Genomic DNA, 13,996 nt, shown 5'->3' with positions numbered 1-13,996 from the left:
GTTTTTTAGTGTTTAGTCCTGGCTCTGAAATGAGCTATGCCCTCGGCTCCCCCTCAGACACAAACTGCTTTCATGGGAAAAGGACTAACAGTCACGTGCAGAAAGGGCACGCGGTGGGAACTAACTCAGGTGGCAGGAGGGAGGCATCAGTGGGACGGAATGGCACTGTGTTCTTCGGGATTCCATAAAGGTTTGCCTGTTTCCCAAAGTGTCAGTCACATATCACCCAGGGCTGCACTTGGTGTGGCCTGTCGGAGCTCCCCTGCAAGTCCCGTAACCATGGTTTCGGGAGGGCTTCAGCACAGCTGCGAGCATAAGGGGAACAGGCTTTTTCTGATTTTCCCCTGAAACTCTACCTCCTCAAAAAAATATGTAAGGTGATCTGCCAAGGTGATTCTCAGGCAATCTCTGGCCCTGGGACAATCATGAAATTATCTGTTCTCAATAATTAAGACAGTGATTTCTCTACATCTCTCCATGAGAAGCCAATACCTCTCTTTCTGTGTGGATCAAAGAATCCTGAAAACACACACACTCAGAACCACACTTGGCACTAGGTGGAAGCAGGTAACAAGTCTAAAAATACAGAAATTCATTTCCTCATTTAACACCATCCCTCCAAGAACAGTTAAAACAAGCTTGCCTCTCCCTGCTTCCCTGGGTGCCAAGGTTAAATGCATTTGGCTTATAGCACAGGGACAAGGCCTATTTCCTAATATTTTGACAATGTCACCAATTCACTCAATCTCAGAAATGGCATCTCATCACACAGGATCTTGAAAATCAAAACAGGGAAACACTATAAGTAGGTTTCAAAGCACTGATTTCCAATTACTTCTAAGCAGAACCATTTTTGAGACACAACACAGTCTGGATGGATGGCCAATGCACTGGGCAAAGCAAGCTAGGCTGTTGTTTCTTGGACCCCGTGGGGACATCCTAGAGAACACATTTTTCTCCCCGTATGTCAGAAGATGAGCTAACCACCATGCCACAGAATAGAAACAAGCTATCTTCCTCTCAGAAGGGAAAATAGAGCAGCTCCCTTGACCGGGACGTGCAAGAAGCCTTCAGTCTAGGGCTTCACGTGCAGCTCCAAGGGCAGAAGAACCCACCCACACACAATCACATACTGCCAGCCCACCTCGCACCTGTGGAAGGCGCCAGGTTCTCGCCAACCTTCAAGCACTGGAGGCTCAGGGCTCTCCCAGCTTGCAAGTTCCCTGGAGCACCAGCTGTGCTGGAGAGGGCAGAGAGCCAGACCCTCTTTCCAAGTCTTGTCTTCCCCCGCCCCCGCCCCCGCCCCGCATCCCAGGACTACCTCTACCCAGCTACGAAGTAGATAGAATGTGCTTCTCCAAGGTAGCTGAGGCTTAGGTATGCATACACACACACTCCGGATGACAGTCAAGTCCCCGCACTCCACTACTAATGCCAAGGCCATGAGTCCCCCGCACCACCACCGCCCTATCCTGGACCCCACGGCAGGGCTCCTGGACTGGGAGGCGCCCGACTCACCCAGTCCTCGAAGTGGCGGCTCCCGTTCTGCAGCAGCTCCTCAAACTGGATGGTGCAGTTGGCCACGAAGTCGTCGTAGCCGATGGGGGCATCGTGGAAGACGGCCAGCTCGATCTTGCGCCCGTTGCACACATCGGTGACGAACTCGTCGTGCCAGGCCGGGCTGTTGGTCTTCTGCTTCGTCGCCGTTTGGCCGATGCGCGAATCGTCCACGTTGAGGGCAATGTAGGGGTCCAGAAGGAAAGTCTGTGGCCGGAGTCCCACTGCATGGCGCAGCGACCAGGCTGTGGGCTTCAAGCTCACGGCCTCGCAGATTTTGATCTTAAGAAGGCCATTAAACACTACCATGGTCGGGGCAGGGAGTGGGGGCCGGGGTCACTCCGTCTGCCCCGAGGGCAGGATGAAGAACAGCCGCCCGGGTGCTCCGAGCCTCGGGGACTCCTGAGTCCCCTCTCGCCCCACCCCACACTCAGCCTACACCTTGTAGCCTTGCGCCCTGGCGCGGGCGATTCTCAGCGAGTGCATGTATTTCCTCGCCGGGTTCCTAACGGAAAACAGGGAGGGGGGGAGAGCTGGGGTACGTTCGCGTTTGGAGCAAGTCTCTCCCCCCCTACCACAAGCGGCACCTCCAGAAGCTGAGAGGAGCTGTCGGCTCCGCCGCCGGCCACGGGGACTGTCTCGCCGCCTCACTGGCTCTCCGCGTCCGGGCTGCGTGAAGCGGCGCCGCGTCGGGCGCTCACCTACCTTTCCGAAACATAATCCCCGGGAAATTTTGACTCCGGGAGGGCGAGGGGGCGGTGGGGCGGGGACGAGAACCCGGGGCGCAGATTTCAACCCGGATCCTCTTCGCACACCCAGCGCCCGCCTCTGACCGCGCGGGGCGGGGGATGGACCGAGGGATGTTCAGTCTATCCAGACAGATGCATGTCGAGAGGAAATGGTCCGCCTCGGAGCCAATTTTTTAAAAATCCACAAGCCTCACAGCTTGCTCGCTGCCGCCTCTTGGGTGAAACAGCGCCGCGCCACAGTCGGCAATCGGGAGGGTCCAGGAGCACGGAATCTCACATCCGCGCGGGTGGCCGCTGCTCGGGCTCCGGCTCGGGGCGCAGGCCGGCACCGGGCGGTGCGCAGCGCGGCCGCGGGGCCAGGACTGTGACTCTGCGTGGCCCCACCTCCTGGGCGCCGGCGCCCGCCCGCTGCGCGTCTCCGCTCTCAGCTGCAGCTCGCTAGCCGCCCGCCGGCTCTCCCCCTCGGTCCCTTCTCGCTCCGTCGGTGTGAGAGCAAGTCTCCCTCCCTCTAATGCAGGAAATGCGCAAAAGACGTCAGAGAGAGAGGGAGAGAGAGAGAGTGTGTGTGTGTGTGTGTGTGTGTGTGCGCGTGTGTGTGGGTGAGAGTGTGTGTGCATGGGCGGGCACGCGCGCGCGCTCCAGTGTTTAGGGAAATAGAAAGTTTTGCCGGTTGGGGGAGCAATACGGGAAAAGTGAGCTGAAAAGAGGGCGACGTAGAGCGGGCGAGCCTGCCCGGGTTGTGGCGGCAGCGGGGGAAGCCTGGCGGGGACCCCGTGTAGGACCCGGGAGAGTGGCGGTGTAGGGGCCTGGGTGCGGGCGCTGCGTGCTGTGGATTCCTGGTCTTTCCTCTCCACCCGCGACGAGCAGGCCTCGCATCTCCTCTGGGCTCTGCGGCGGGGGGTCGCACTACGCAAAAGGGAATCAGACCCTCCCCCACCCCAGCCTCACTTGGGCCGCGGAGAGAGAGGGCAGCCGGAGGAGTGCTGTCTGTCATTCCGTCTTGAAACCGTGGGCTCGGCTGGGGATGGGGACACAGGGAGGGGCGTGCAAAGCTCCGCGTGAGTTCTCATACATTTATTCTCTCTTTATTCTCTCTTCCCTTTCTTTGGGGCATTCCCCCCCTTGGGATCTGTCCTGGAGTTCTCAGGCTGCGAGAACTTGTTGACAAGTGAAAGCTTCGTGGAACCCCGGCTCGGTTTGTGTGTTTATTTTCTGCAAAGTGACTTCATATTTACTCTGGACCTTGTCTGCCCTTTTGGGGGAGATGGCTGTGATCAGCGGCCGTCCCAGCTGCGGGAAAACGGGGCGCGCCCTGTGGGGGCCAGAGACTATGTCCGGGCTAATTAATTTCCTCCATAACCTTTAAACTCCTGCTGGAAGCGGCCTAGGCGGCTGGTCACGTGAGGCGATCCCTGGGCTGCTGGGGAAAAATTTCCTCCGCTGGGAGTCGGGGACAGAGAAGGCGGCCCCGCGAGGGACTGCCCCGCGCTGTGGGACACGGACCTGGGTGGGCGGGGCCGCGATCCCGGAGGCCTGGGGTGCGGCCCTGCATTGAGTATTCCGAAGGACTGGGCTAGGAAAAGGTCATCTCTGCAACCTGCGAGCAGGGGAAGTGGGGAGGGGGGCTGCAAATGGAAAAAGAAAACCTCGGCCCTCACTAGTGTGCCAAGTCAAGTCAGGGAGTTTGTTGAAATCGTTGTAAGCTGAGTGTTTATCTGGCGGGACTGGTTAAAACCCACCTCACGATTACTTTTTCTCAACAGAGAAGAGTTATCATTACCTGTGAGTTAAAAAAAAAGTTAAAGGCGAGGAAGGAGACAGTCCCTGGGACAATGGGATACCACGTGCAGCACACAGGTCGCAAAAATAATCAGAAAAGTCCAAAGGTGATCGTGGCAGACCCTCTCTCTAAGGCTTGCAGTCGCTGCCCTGGAGGATCCGGTAGGTCATTTCTAGAAGCCTGCCCCAAACCGGGCAGAGGGCAGAGAGAGTGCTAAAACCGAGGCTTAGAGACAAACGAGATCATTCACGTGTAAAAAATTATGCCTGCCTTGGCCACTTCCACCAGCTGGAGATTATGTTCGAAAATCTGTCATTTTGACAAAGCACAAGAAGGATATGTCGATGTTGTTTAATTTTTATCTCTGGAACATCAGAACTTTTTCCTCCTTGGTTTTCACTTTCACCATTCTATTTTTCTTAAACTTTTTCCCCTTCACGGGGCATGTAATTGAAGACAACTGGCAGAAAGGGCTTGACCTCCAGAAAATGCACTCGGGAAGCAGAGACAGTGCGAGAATGCGGTGAGTGACCTGCTTGACAAAGGCAACATGAAACGGGAGCCAATCAACTCAAGATAAAAAAACACTGTAATGCAATATTTTTAAAAATCTACATTTATGTAAAAATTCAGCATGAACATATCCAAAGCTTAAATCCCTTTAAATACTGCATTCAAATATTACTTATATTACTGAGATTATTGGCGCCCCTGAAAATTTGTACCCAAGGTGAGTACTTCATTGGCCTCACTCCAGCCCTGGCCCTGTTGGGAAGTCTAGAAAGGCAAGGATTTCATGAAGTTAGAGATCCTTGAGGGAATAATGCCCCGTACCTGTTCTTCCTCTGGGTGAGTTCCATCTTGCCATACCAACAGGGGGACTGAATAACAGTGGCCCAAATCCTTCCTCTCCAGTATGTGAAATAAGAAATAAGTTTAGAATTATAGACACACTGAACTTGAACTTTTTGCATAATATCCCTTCCCAGGCAAGACCCCCAAATATATTAAGTAGGGCCCGTTGCCATCTCAGGGAGTAGACATGCTTAAAAGCATTGGTTTTCTTCTTCCTTATGACCTCAGTCAGGTTGCAGGAAGGCAGCAGCTGCCTCTTAGCAGAACGTGTGTCGCAGGTGTGAGTAGTCACGCTGCCATCTCCAGGTGCAGCCAACACCAGTGTGCGGCCTCTCCCTTCAATTATAATTCTTCCTGCCGTGGGGGGGTGGGGGCGGTGTAACTAAAAGACTTGGCCAAACTGCCTGTTTTGTCCTGGATGAATATTTACGTAAAAAGAGGGAATGCTGATAGTCCACATGCAAACATTGCTAATTCCCTGCCCGTCTTACATCCTTATGTCTAAATAAATCTCTCACCTCCCTACGCTTAAACTGGGCTGAATGAAAATACTGTGTTCTCCAGGGGCACCGTGGAGATAGATGCCTGGCGGGAGGCTTTTTAGGGGAAAGCCCTTAAATTGACCTGGGAAGGAAGGTCTAACATGACTGTCTGCTCCAGATTTCATGCGAAAAGAAAAAGAAGCACTCGCAGGGAGGGAGATTTCAAATGTAAAATTCCAGTCAGTAATTAGTGTTTACTTCATCCTTCTCTTGGCCCCTGTATATGTGAGGGGAGGCCAAAAAAACCCCAGAATTTATTTATAAAAAATTGTGTATTTATTCTCACACGTTCAAACTTCAGTCACCTTCAAAGTATTCTCCATTTGATGCAATACACCTGTTGAGACTTTTTTCCACTGCTCAGAACAGTTTTGAACTCGTCAATTTTGATGCCTTTTAGTGCTTCTGCTGTTTTTTTTCTTTCACCTCTTCCACATCAGCAAAACGTTTCCCTTTGAGGACTTTTTTCATCTGGGAAACAAAAAAAAAAAGTCACTTGGCTGACATTGGGTGAATGGGGACAGTACAACACGGGGCTCATGCTGTTTTTGGTCAACAACCTCTGAACACTCAGCGCGGTGTGGGCAGGTGTGCTTGTAAATCTCCCATCATGAAATGGGCAAACACGTTGAAAGAAGCTTCAAAAAAAATTCACCAAAGCCGAAGGCAGCCTCTCACAACAACACCAGCTGGTACACGGATACAGATGGATTTCTAGAACACTCACCTAGCAGGGGAAGCCTGCTACAATGGGCCCACCCTCTATAAGGTAATTCCGGTTTTTTGGGGGGGTCCCTCTTCCAGTCTTGAAAGACAGGGCATCATTGGTGTAGACATTGAGTAAAACGCCCTTTGGGTTCCAACTATGGCTTAGTCATTTGGTGATCTTTGGGAGACGGAAGAGGAAAGGAAGAAAAACAAAACAAGAATTTTAAAAAGATGATCAAGATGGTGCTTCCCTCCTTTTAAAATTAAGGCTCATCAGAAAAAGGACTGAAAGGGCAAGAGTCCCATGCCCTGACCAGCATGGCTCACTGGTTGGGTGTCGTCCTGCAAAGTGAAAAGTTGCTGGTTCAATTCTGTGTTAGGGCACATGCCTGGGTTTCAGGTCTGGTCCCCATTCAGGGTGCGTACAAGAGGCAACTGATCCGTGTTTCTCTCCCTCCCTTCCCCTCTCTCTAAAAATAAATAAATTAAATCTTTAAAAAAGAGTTCCAGAGCAAGTGATAAGTAGGGGTGCACCAGCCTCTCAAAGAACACAGAGGATCAGCCCTTTGCCTGGGGTTGCCTGAGGTTGCCTGGGAAGGCCCCACCCAGAAGGTCAAGGCTTTCCAAGGGGTGTTCCTCCAGAGGCAGAGAGGGAAGGGAAGGGCATTGGAGGCAAAAATGGAAACGGAGTGACCAAGATGTACCTGACATGTGGCAGGTGGTAAGATGGGGTGAGGCAGGTTGGAGCAGATAATGAAGGACTTGTAGAGCCTGCAAATGTGTTTGAACTTCTTTCCTGAGAGACGCTGATCGTGCCAAAGTGGGGAAGAGCATTACCAGAGTTAACACTTTAAAAAAGCAATTCTGTGGGAATGGCTATATTTCTCTCTTCTTCAATTTTCTCCCAGAAGACTCACTCCAAACCAGGATGTTGGAAGAACCAAGTCCAAAGACGATTTATATTCCATCTGATCAAAAATTAAACATCCCTGACTGGTGTGGCTCTGTGGGTTGGGTGTCATCCCACAGACCAAAAGGCCGCCGGTTTGATCCCTGGTCAGGGCACGTGCCTGGGCTGTGGGCCTGGTCCCCGGTTGGGGACGTGCAAGAGGCAACCGATCATTGTTTCTCTCCCTCTCTCTCTCCCTAAAAATAAACAAAACCCTTTTTTAAAAATGATACAGTCTGTGCATATTGTTTATTTAGACCAGCTAAAGGAAGCAGGGAGGGGTGCCAGAACCCTAGACGGGCATGCTAATATTCAGGTCCGTGTTGCTGTGCCGGCTGCTGCCATTTGTAGAATGCTAATGGCTTCTGCAAAGATCCGCCTGATCAGGATCTGTTGTACATTCCACACATGCTCCAAGGAAGAGAATTCAGCCACCTGGGCCACAGGATGGAAGCTACAGCAGCATGATGACACAGAAACCTTCCAGAGTTTTCTTGGCGTGGCCCTGCGCTAGCCTAACGCCCACCTGAGTCCCAGACCCACCATGCCTGTCCTGTCACGTCTTCTTTTGGCTCCATGTCTTCTCTGGACTCTGTTGCAATGACCCAGAGACCAAGCCTCACTCACACCTTCAAGGAAGTGGAGGGATCAGATGCAACCCTGTAGAGTTTAAAGATGAATGAGGGCAGCAGATGACCCAGTGCCCTTTCTTCCTCAGTCCTCTCGACCCTGAGCCCCACCCTTTCAATCACCATACGGAAGATAACATTACATACCGCATCTTCTTCGGTTCTGGGGTTGGATGTTGGGCGGCATCTTGGGGCTTTTAAGGACATAAATAATCCATGGGTCTTTAAGTACCTGCTGTGTCCAGGCCCCTGGGGCTGGTGCTCTAGGGAGGGCAAATAGATCTACGGAATATCCCACCCCAAAGGGACAGAGAGGGCGATTCAGTCATTTATTAAGCAGTCATTATCGAGTGCCATGTCGTTCGCAGCACCAGGGAAACAAAGATGATGACACACCATGACCACTTACTAGTCAGATGGGCCAGGACATGCTGCTGTAATAACAATCCCTAAATCCTATGGTCTTGAGATAACAAAGGTTATTCTCAAGTGTGCTCCAAGTCCATGGCGGGTTGGCTGGGAGCCCTGTTCCACATCAGCATCACTGCCACTCCTGCACTCAAGCCAACAGAAAGGTCTTATCTGGGGCATGGCTGGTCACAGGCAGAGAGCAAAAGAACCTCCTGAGGGTCTCAGGCAATTAAATAGTCCACAGAAGTGCTTCTCTTCATTAGCTGTTAGCTAGAACCAGTCACGCGCCCCACCTCCCAGAACCATAAGGGGGCTGGGAAGTTTTCCCACCCGCAGGGGTGAGGAGGCTGGAATATTTGGTGAGTATCACTGAAGACTGTCATAAACCCTATCCTCAAACATCTGGTGCAGAAAGACAGCTCAAGGTAGCTCAGGGTAAAGGACAGGTAAATGTCACCGTCAAAATGTGCTATAGTCATTTAGAGGTCACAGAGATCAGAATTAATGGCCGAGGGCACTGCAAACCGAAGCCCTCAGCTGCCATGGAGAATCCTGCCTATTATCAGAACTAATGGCCACCTGGGCTCCTTTTCCACTTCCCTCAGTATGTCCAACCTCACAGGACCCGCAGGTCCTTCAAGCCACTTCAGAGCCCCGTCAGCACTAAAGAGGCATTTGGACACAACAGAACTAAGACTTCTTGTTATAGTCTGCAGGATTTGAGTAATCACCTGGTCTATATTCTTTATTACAATTAAATTCCTCCATTAAAGAAACAGACACAGAGAGATGAACTGACTGGCCACGCAAAAGTCTTAATAACCAAAACACTAATTAGAGGTCTAAAGTCAACTCTCACTTCCTAGTTTAATTTTACTGACTTTTCTACATTATCATGCTGGAAACAATGCAATGCCATTGAGTGGTAATAACTCCAAGTGCATTTTAATTCCTTGGAAACAAACTTTCTGTAAATCCAAAGTCCAGGTTTATTTGAATTTGTTGGTTCCGAATTTAACTGACCTTAGTGCATTACAGACTTATAATAATGCTCAGGGGACTACGCTATTGACAAGAGTTCTTCCTGAGAGTGTTTTGGTCGCATATGTCTTTAAAACAAAAGGAATTTGTTGTTTCTCGAGGTCTCCATACCTTCTCTCCTAACACCCATGAGCTACCTTTCAGGCATATGGTTTTATGATTCCTGTATCAAGTGTGATAGCTGTTTCTCCATGTTCCTTGTGGATATCTTATCAATTAGTGGATGATGAATCTGTCCAGATTAGGTTATATATCTTTCACACATTCTGGACCTTTGGTTAATCCATTGCTACTTCTAATTTACCTTTCAGAATCAAGGAGCTGGGACTCCAGGCAGGGAGTAGTGTCTTTGTCATGGAAAAAACAATTATGTGGCTAGAACCAGTACGGAACAGAACTGGTTAAAATCACAGGAGCTGTTGCAACCCGTGTGTGTGACGCAGGGTCGCAGATCCTTCTCTCCTAAGGCCCCAACGCTCCACGGGCCTGGTCCTTACTCCTCCTCCTGGAACTCTCCCTCCCCTTCATACTCACTTCTCCTAGCAGCCCTTACCTCTGCTTGCACTGCAATCTACTTATTTGGAAACTGTTTTAATTCTGCCACTCTTTGAAAGATCTTTAAGTTTGGAGACACAGTAGGACTCATCTCAATACTTAACTCTCCAGAAGCTTGGGCATAGTAGGCACAACTTTGTGCTCCATAATTATTTGTTACAAAGATGTCACTTTGAAATAAGAGTACCACAAAGCTTGTGAGTTTTTATCTTCCTTGTCCGGATAAGTTCCTTGGCGATGGCTGGCTCACTGCACTCCACCTGAAGCGAGTACTGTAGTGAGAAATGCACCGGATGGCTCGGCGGCGTCCGCCTCAACCCGCGGTGCCTACAACCACCGCGCCCGGCTCCGCGAGCCGACAGCGCCCTCTGGCTGGCATGAGCGCTTCCAGCCCGGTTCATCCTTTGGCTTTGACTCCCTGGGCATCTTCCGTTCCCCCAAGGGGCTCTGGCTCCAAAGCAACAGGATTAAACAGATCAAGGAGCAGACTACACGGCGGGCATGGGACCACTGGCTTAGTTAACATGCTCATCCCGAGCAGGAGCAAATGCAGTCGGACAAATACATACCCGCTGTATGAAAAAAATGTACTGTCATTTTTTTTTTAAACAACCAGGATTCTCAAAGTGAAGAATTCTGTTGCTATCACTGCATTAGGGCAGCAGGCCATCCATTTGCCAGTTAGATCCATGCTGGATTCAGGAAAAACAGATGAAGAAGGTGCCGTCCACAAGTTCGAGAAGCTAGAACTCTAAGGCAGAGGGAAGTTGGGGGCCTCAGCACAGACGGCGGAGACTGCCCCTGCTTTGTTCTTGACTTAGACTGTGGGTCAGTTCCTGAAGCTAAGGTGAGGGCTTTGAGGAATTGCCAAGGAACCCCCAGAATGCAAAGTCTTGGAAGGGGGAGGGACTGGGACTCCCTCAGAGGTTGCTCCTCTCGTTCTAGCAGATAACTTGGCTTCCTTTCCTGGAAGAAAAAAACACAGCAGATGCCAACAGCTGGGTGTTCACTCAACTTGTTGCCATCAAACCCAACAAACACTTAGGAAGTAAGAAAGAATGAGCATCATTCCTCCATCACCGGCTTAATCCCGTCTGGCCTGCAGTGAGGTCACGTCCGCAGAGCTGTATGGGGTGGGATCCAGCTTGGAAGCTCAGGAACTGAGTTCTAGAAATTTGGCCAAATTACCTGCCTCTCAATGGGCCCTAGTTTATTCAAATTTAACAATGAGTTTGCAGCAACTACCTTATAGGATAACAATGGGTATTGCGTTTCAGGTAGGTATAGGACCTGACACAGAGCAGTTCTCAGGAAACCTCTTTGCGTGCTGTACTCACTTCCCAAGGGACATTTCTTTCTTTAGTCCATTCTATCTCTAGCAGTGATAGCTCCCCCAGGGTAGCTTGGGTAGCGGGGTTTGGCTGTGAAGGGTCCAGGAACACAAAGGGATTTGCCCTGGGCCCAGAACCCCAGTAAGAATGGCCCTGAGACCAGGTATGGGGTACCCCCCTATACACTGCTCCTTCGTGCAATAAGAGAGGGAACTGCAGAAAAAATTCAAGTAACTTGAATAGAATATAAATAATAAGGAAACAAAGCATGTGGCTAACCAGCTTCCCCTCGCAGCTGTGGTTGTTTTCCAGCCATTTAACCCACTGGAACCCTAATTTATGTGTACCCCGCCCCTCCCAGTGGCTCTAAAGTAGTAATTACATATCTCTGTCTCAGAGAAGAAATTGAGACAGAAAAGGGCATTGAGCAACTTGCCTAACGTTCCATGGTTAGCACCCTGGACACGGCCTCCTGCCCCTGTCCTTCGGCGCACGATGGACGTACACACTGCTCCATAAGTTCAAGTTCCTACCCTGACGCCCTCATCTCGTGGGACCCAGTGTCCGACGAGATGGGAACAGTGCAACGAGTGACCTTGCAAGAACAGTGCTAGTGTAGAGCTGACCTTGCCAACACAACATGTAGCGTATCATTGTGGCTTTCTCTAGCAAGAGAAACAGAGAAGTGGTAAGTGTTTCCCACACTGTCCTCTGGTGACATCCGCACCTTATGTGTTTGCCTGCCTGCACTGGAGCACAAGTCAAGAGAAAAATGGGTAGGACATGCAGAAGGCAGGTGCAGTGGGAGGAGCATTTTACAATGTATTTGTTTCTTAAAATAGTAGCAGTCATAGTAGTAGTAGCAACAATAACAATGTTAAGAGCTAACTAACAACTATTGGTTGAAAACTCTGCCAGGCAGTAACATTTAACAACTCTTAATGACCAAAACAACCCAATACAGTAGATAGTACCATATTTCTCCAATTCTAAGACACATTTTTTAAAATCACATTTTAACATCTCATAAGGCACATAGGAAGAAAGTACTATGTCATATCATAATTGCAGGTGAGGCTTTTTTAAATCTCTTAGTTGTGCATACAAGCAGGGTGCATTTTATAGATGACGCAGTTGAGGTAGAGAAAAGAAAAGCAATGCACCCAGGTTCTTACCACTAGCAGGCAGCAAAGCCTGATCTCAGACACAAGAGGTCTGCCTAGTCCCAGCGCCCACCGTATGTTTGTTCTGCAATCTCAGGGATCATTAAAAACCATTTCCCCTCATAGCCATATGTCTGTCCAATAGGAGCCAGGCTCATGCCGACCACACACTCTGTAAAGCAGGATATGTATTTTTTTTTTACGCATGCTAATTTTTTTTTAACTTGCCCATGTAACCATGATTCCACTCTGCCTCTCACATAAAATTCTGAATTTAAAAACTACCTACAGAAAAACAGAGGCTAAATTAAACCTGGCTGAGTGGGGCTGGGGTGAGAGGCAGGCATCAGGGATATTCCCCCAAGAGAACACCCACCCCTGTGATTGCCTCACACTTCTTGGCCTTGATTAAGTGACTTTCATGTTCTGGCCTCAGTTTCTCCAACTGTAAAATGAGAGCCCGGTGCCAGTTCCAGACTTTTCTGATGGTACATCCTTAACATTTAAAACATTTGAGCACACATCTTCGACATATGTATCCCCCTAAAAAAGTCGGCCAACGCCCCACCTTTGCCAACCACTGTTCAGGTCTTTGTCTCTACAGTGTTGCCTTTACCAGAATGGCATTCACATGAAACCATACCATACGTCACCTTTTGTCACTTTCACTCGGTGAGAGGCATTTGAGCTTCATCCATGATACTGAGTGTGTAAATAATTGGTTCCTTTTCATTGTTGAGCAGTAACCCATAGGTTACTATGATGTACTATGAATAGACGTACTGTTTTACTTAGCCATTCACTCTCTGAAGGGCATTTAGGGTGTCCCTAGTTTGTGGTGATTATGAATAAGGCTACCATAACATTTTTGTATAGGTTTTTGGTTGAGTGTAAGTTTTCATTTTTTAAGGGTTCACTAGAAGGGAGCTTACTGGGCTATATAGTAAATACATACTTAACTGTATAAGAAATTGCCAAACTGTTTTTGGTGTCTATACCATTTTGCCTTTCCACCAGCAAACTGTGGGAGTTCCAGTTCTTCTGCATCCATGCTAGCACTTGGTATTTTCAGCTGGGTTTGTTGTTGTCTTAAGTCATTCTAATGGGTGTATAGTGGTATCTCACTGTGATTTTTTCTTTTCATGTGCTTGTCAGCTGATGGCATGTTTATTCAAATCTCTTGCATATTTTAATTTTTTTGAGGTTTTATTTATTCTTAGAGAGAGGGGAAAGGAGAGAGAAAAGAAGAGAGAGACGTCAATGTGAGAGAGATATATCGACCGCTTGCCTCTCGCGCAGCCGCAGCAGGGACCTGGCCTGCAGCCCAGGTGTGTGTCCCACAGGGAATAGAACCGGCAACCTTTTGGTTCACAGGCTGGCGATCAATCCACTGAGCCACACCAGCCAGTGTTCTTGGCTATTTTTAAAACTGGTTGCCTCCTACTATTGAGTTTGAAGTTTATTTACATATTCTACATACAAGTCCTTTGCTGGATATGAGATTTGTTAATATTTGCTTCCAGTTTATAGTTCATCTTTTAATTCTCCTAACAGTGTCTGTTGCAGAAGAAAGTTTTAATTTTGAAGTCAAATTTATCATTTTTTCTTTAATGATGTTTTACGTCATATCCAAAACACTTGTTGCCTAACTTAAGATCACAATCTTTTTCTCCTATTTTTTTAAATAAAAAATGTACACTTCTGGTTTTACATTTAAATCTATGGC

General features: G+C 49.1%; 1 protein-coding gene across 1 annotated transcript in view; it reads right to left on the bottom strand.

Annotated features, from left to right (window-relative positions):
- PRKCE (protein kinase C epsilon) overlaps positions 1 to 2,841 on the bottom strand; it is a 470,124-nt gene extending 467,283 nt beyond the window's left edge. Inside the window, exon 1 of the mRNA XM_024552856.4 lies at positions 1,519 to 2,841. Coding sequence (XP_024408624.2) covers positions 1,519 to 1,866 — 348 coding nt within the window. The 5' untranslated portion in view covers positions 1,867 to 2,841. The remainder of the gene's footprint in view (positions 1 to 1,518) is intronic.
- Positions 2,842 to 13,996: the final 11,155 nt, after the last annotated feature.

This window comes from Desmodus rotundus, chromosome 5 (assembly GCF_022682495.2).
Source record: "Desmodus rotundus isolate HL8 chromosome 5, HLdesRot8A.1, whole genome shotgun sequence".
NCBI lineage: Eukaryota > Metazoa > Chordata > Mammalia > Chiroptera > Phyllostomidae > Desmodus > Desmodus rotundus.
This window is presented reverse-complemented; position numbering and strand designations above follow the sequence as displayed.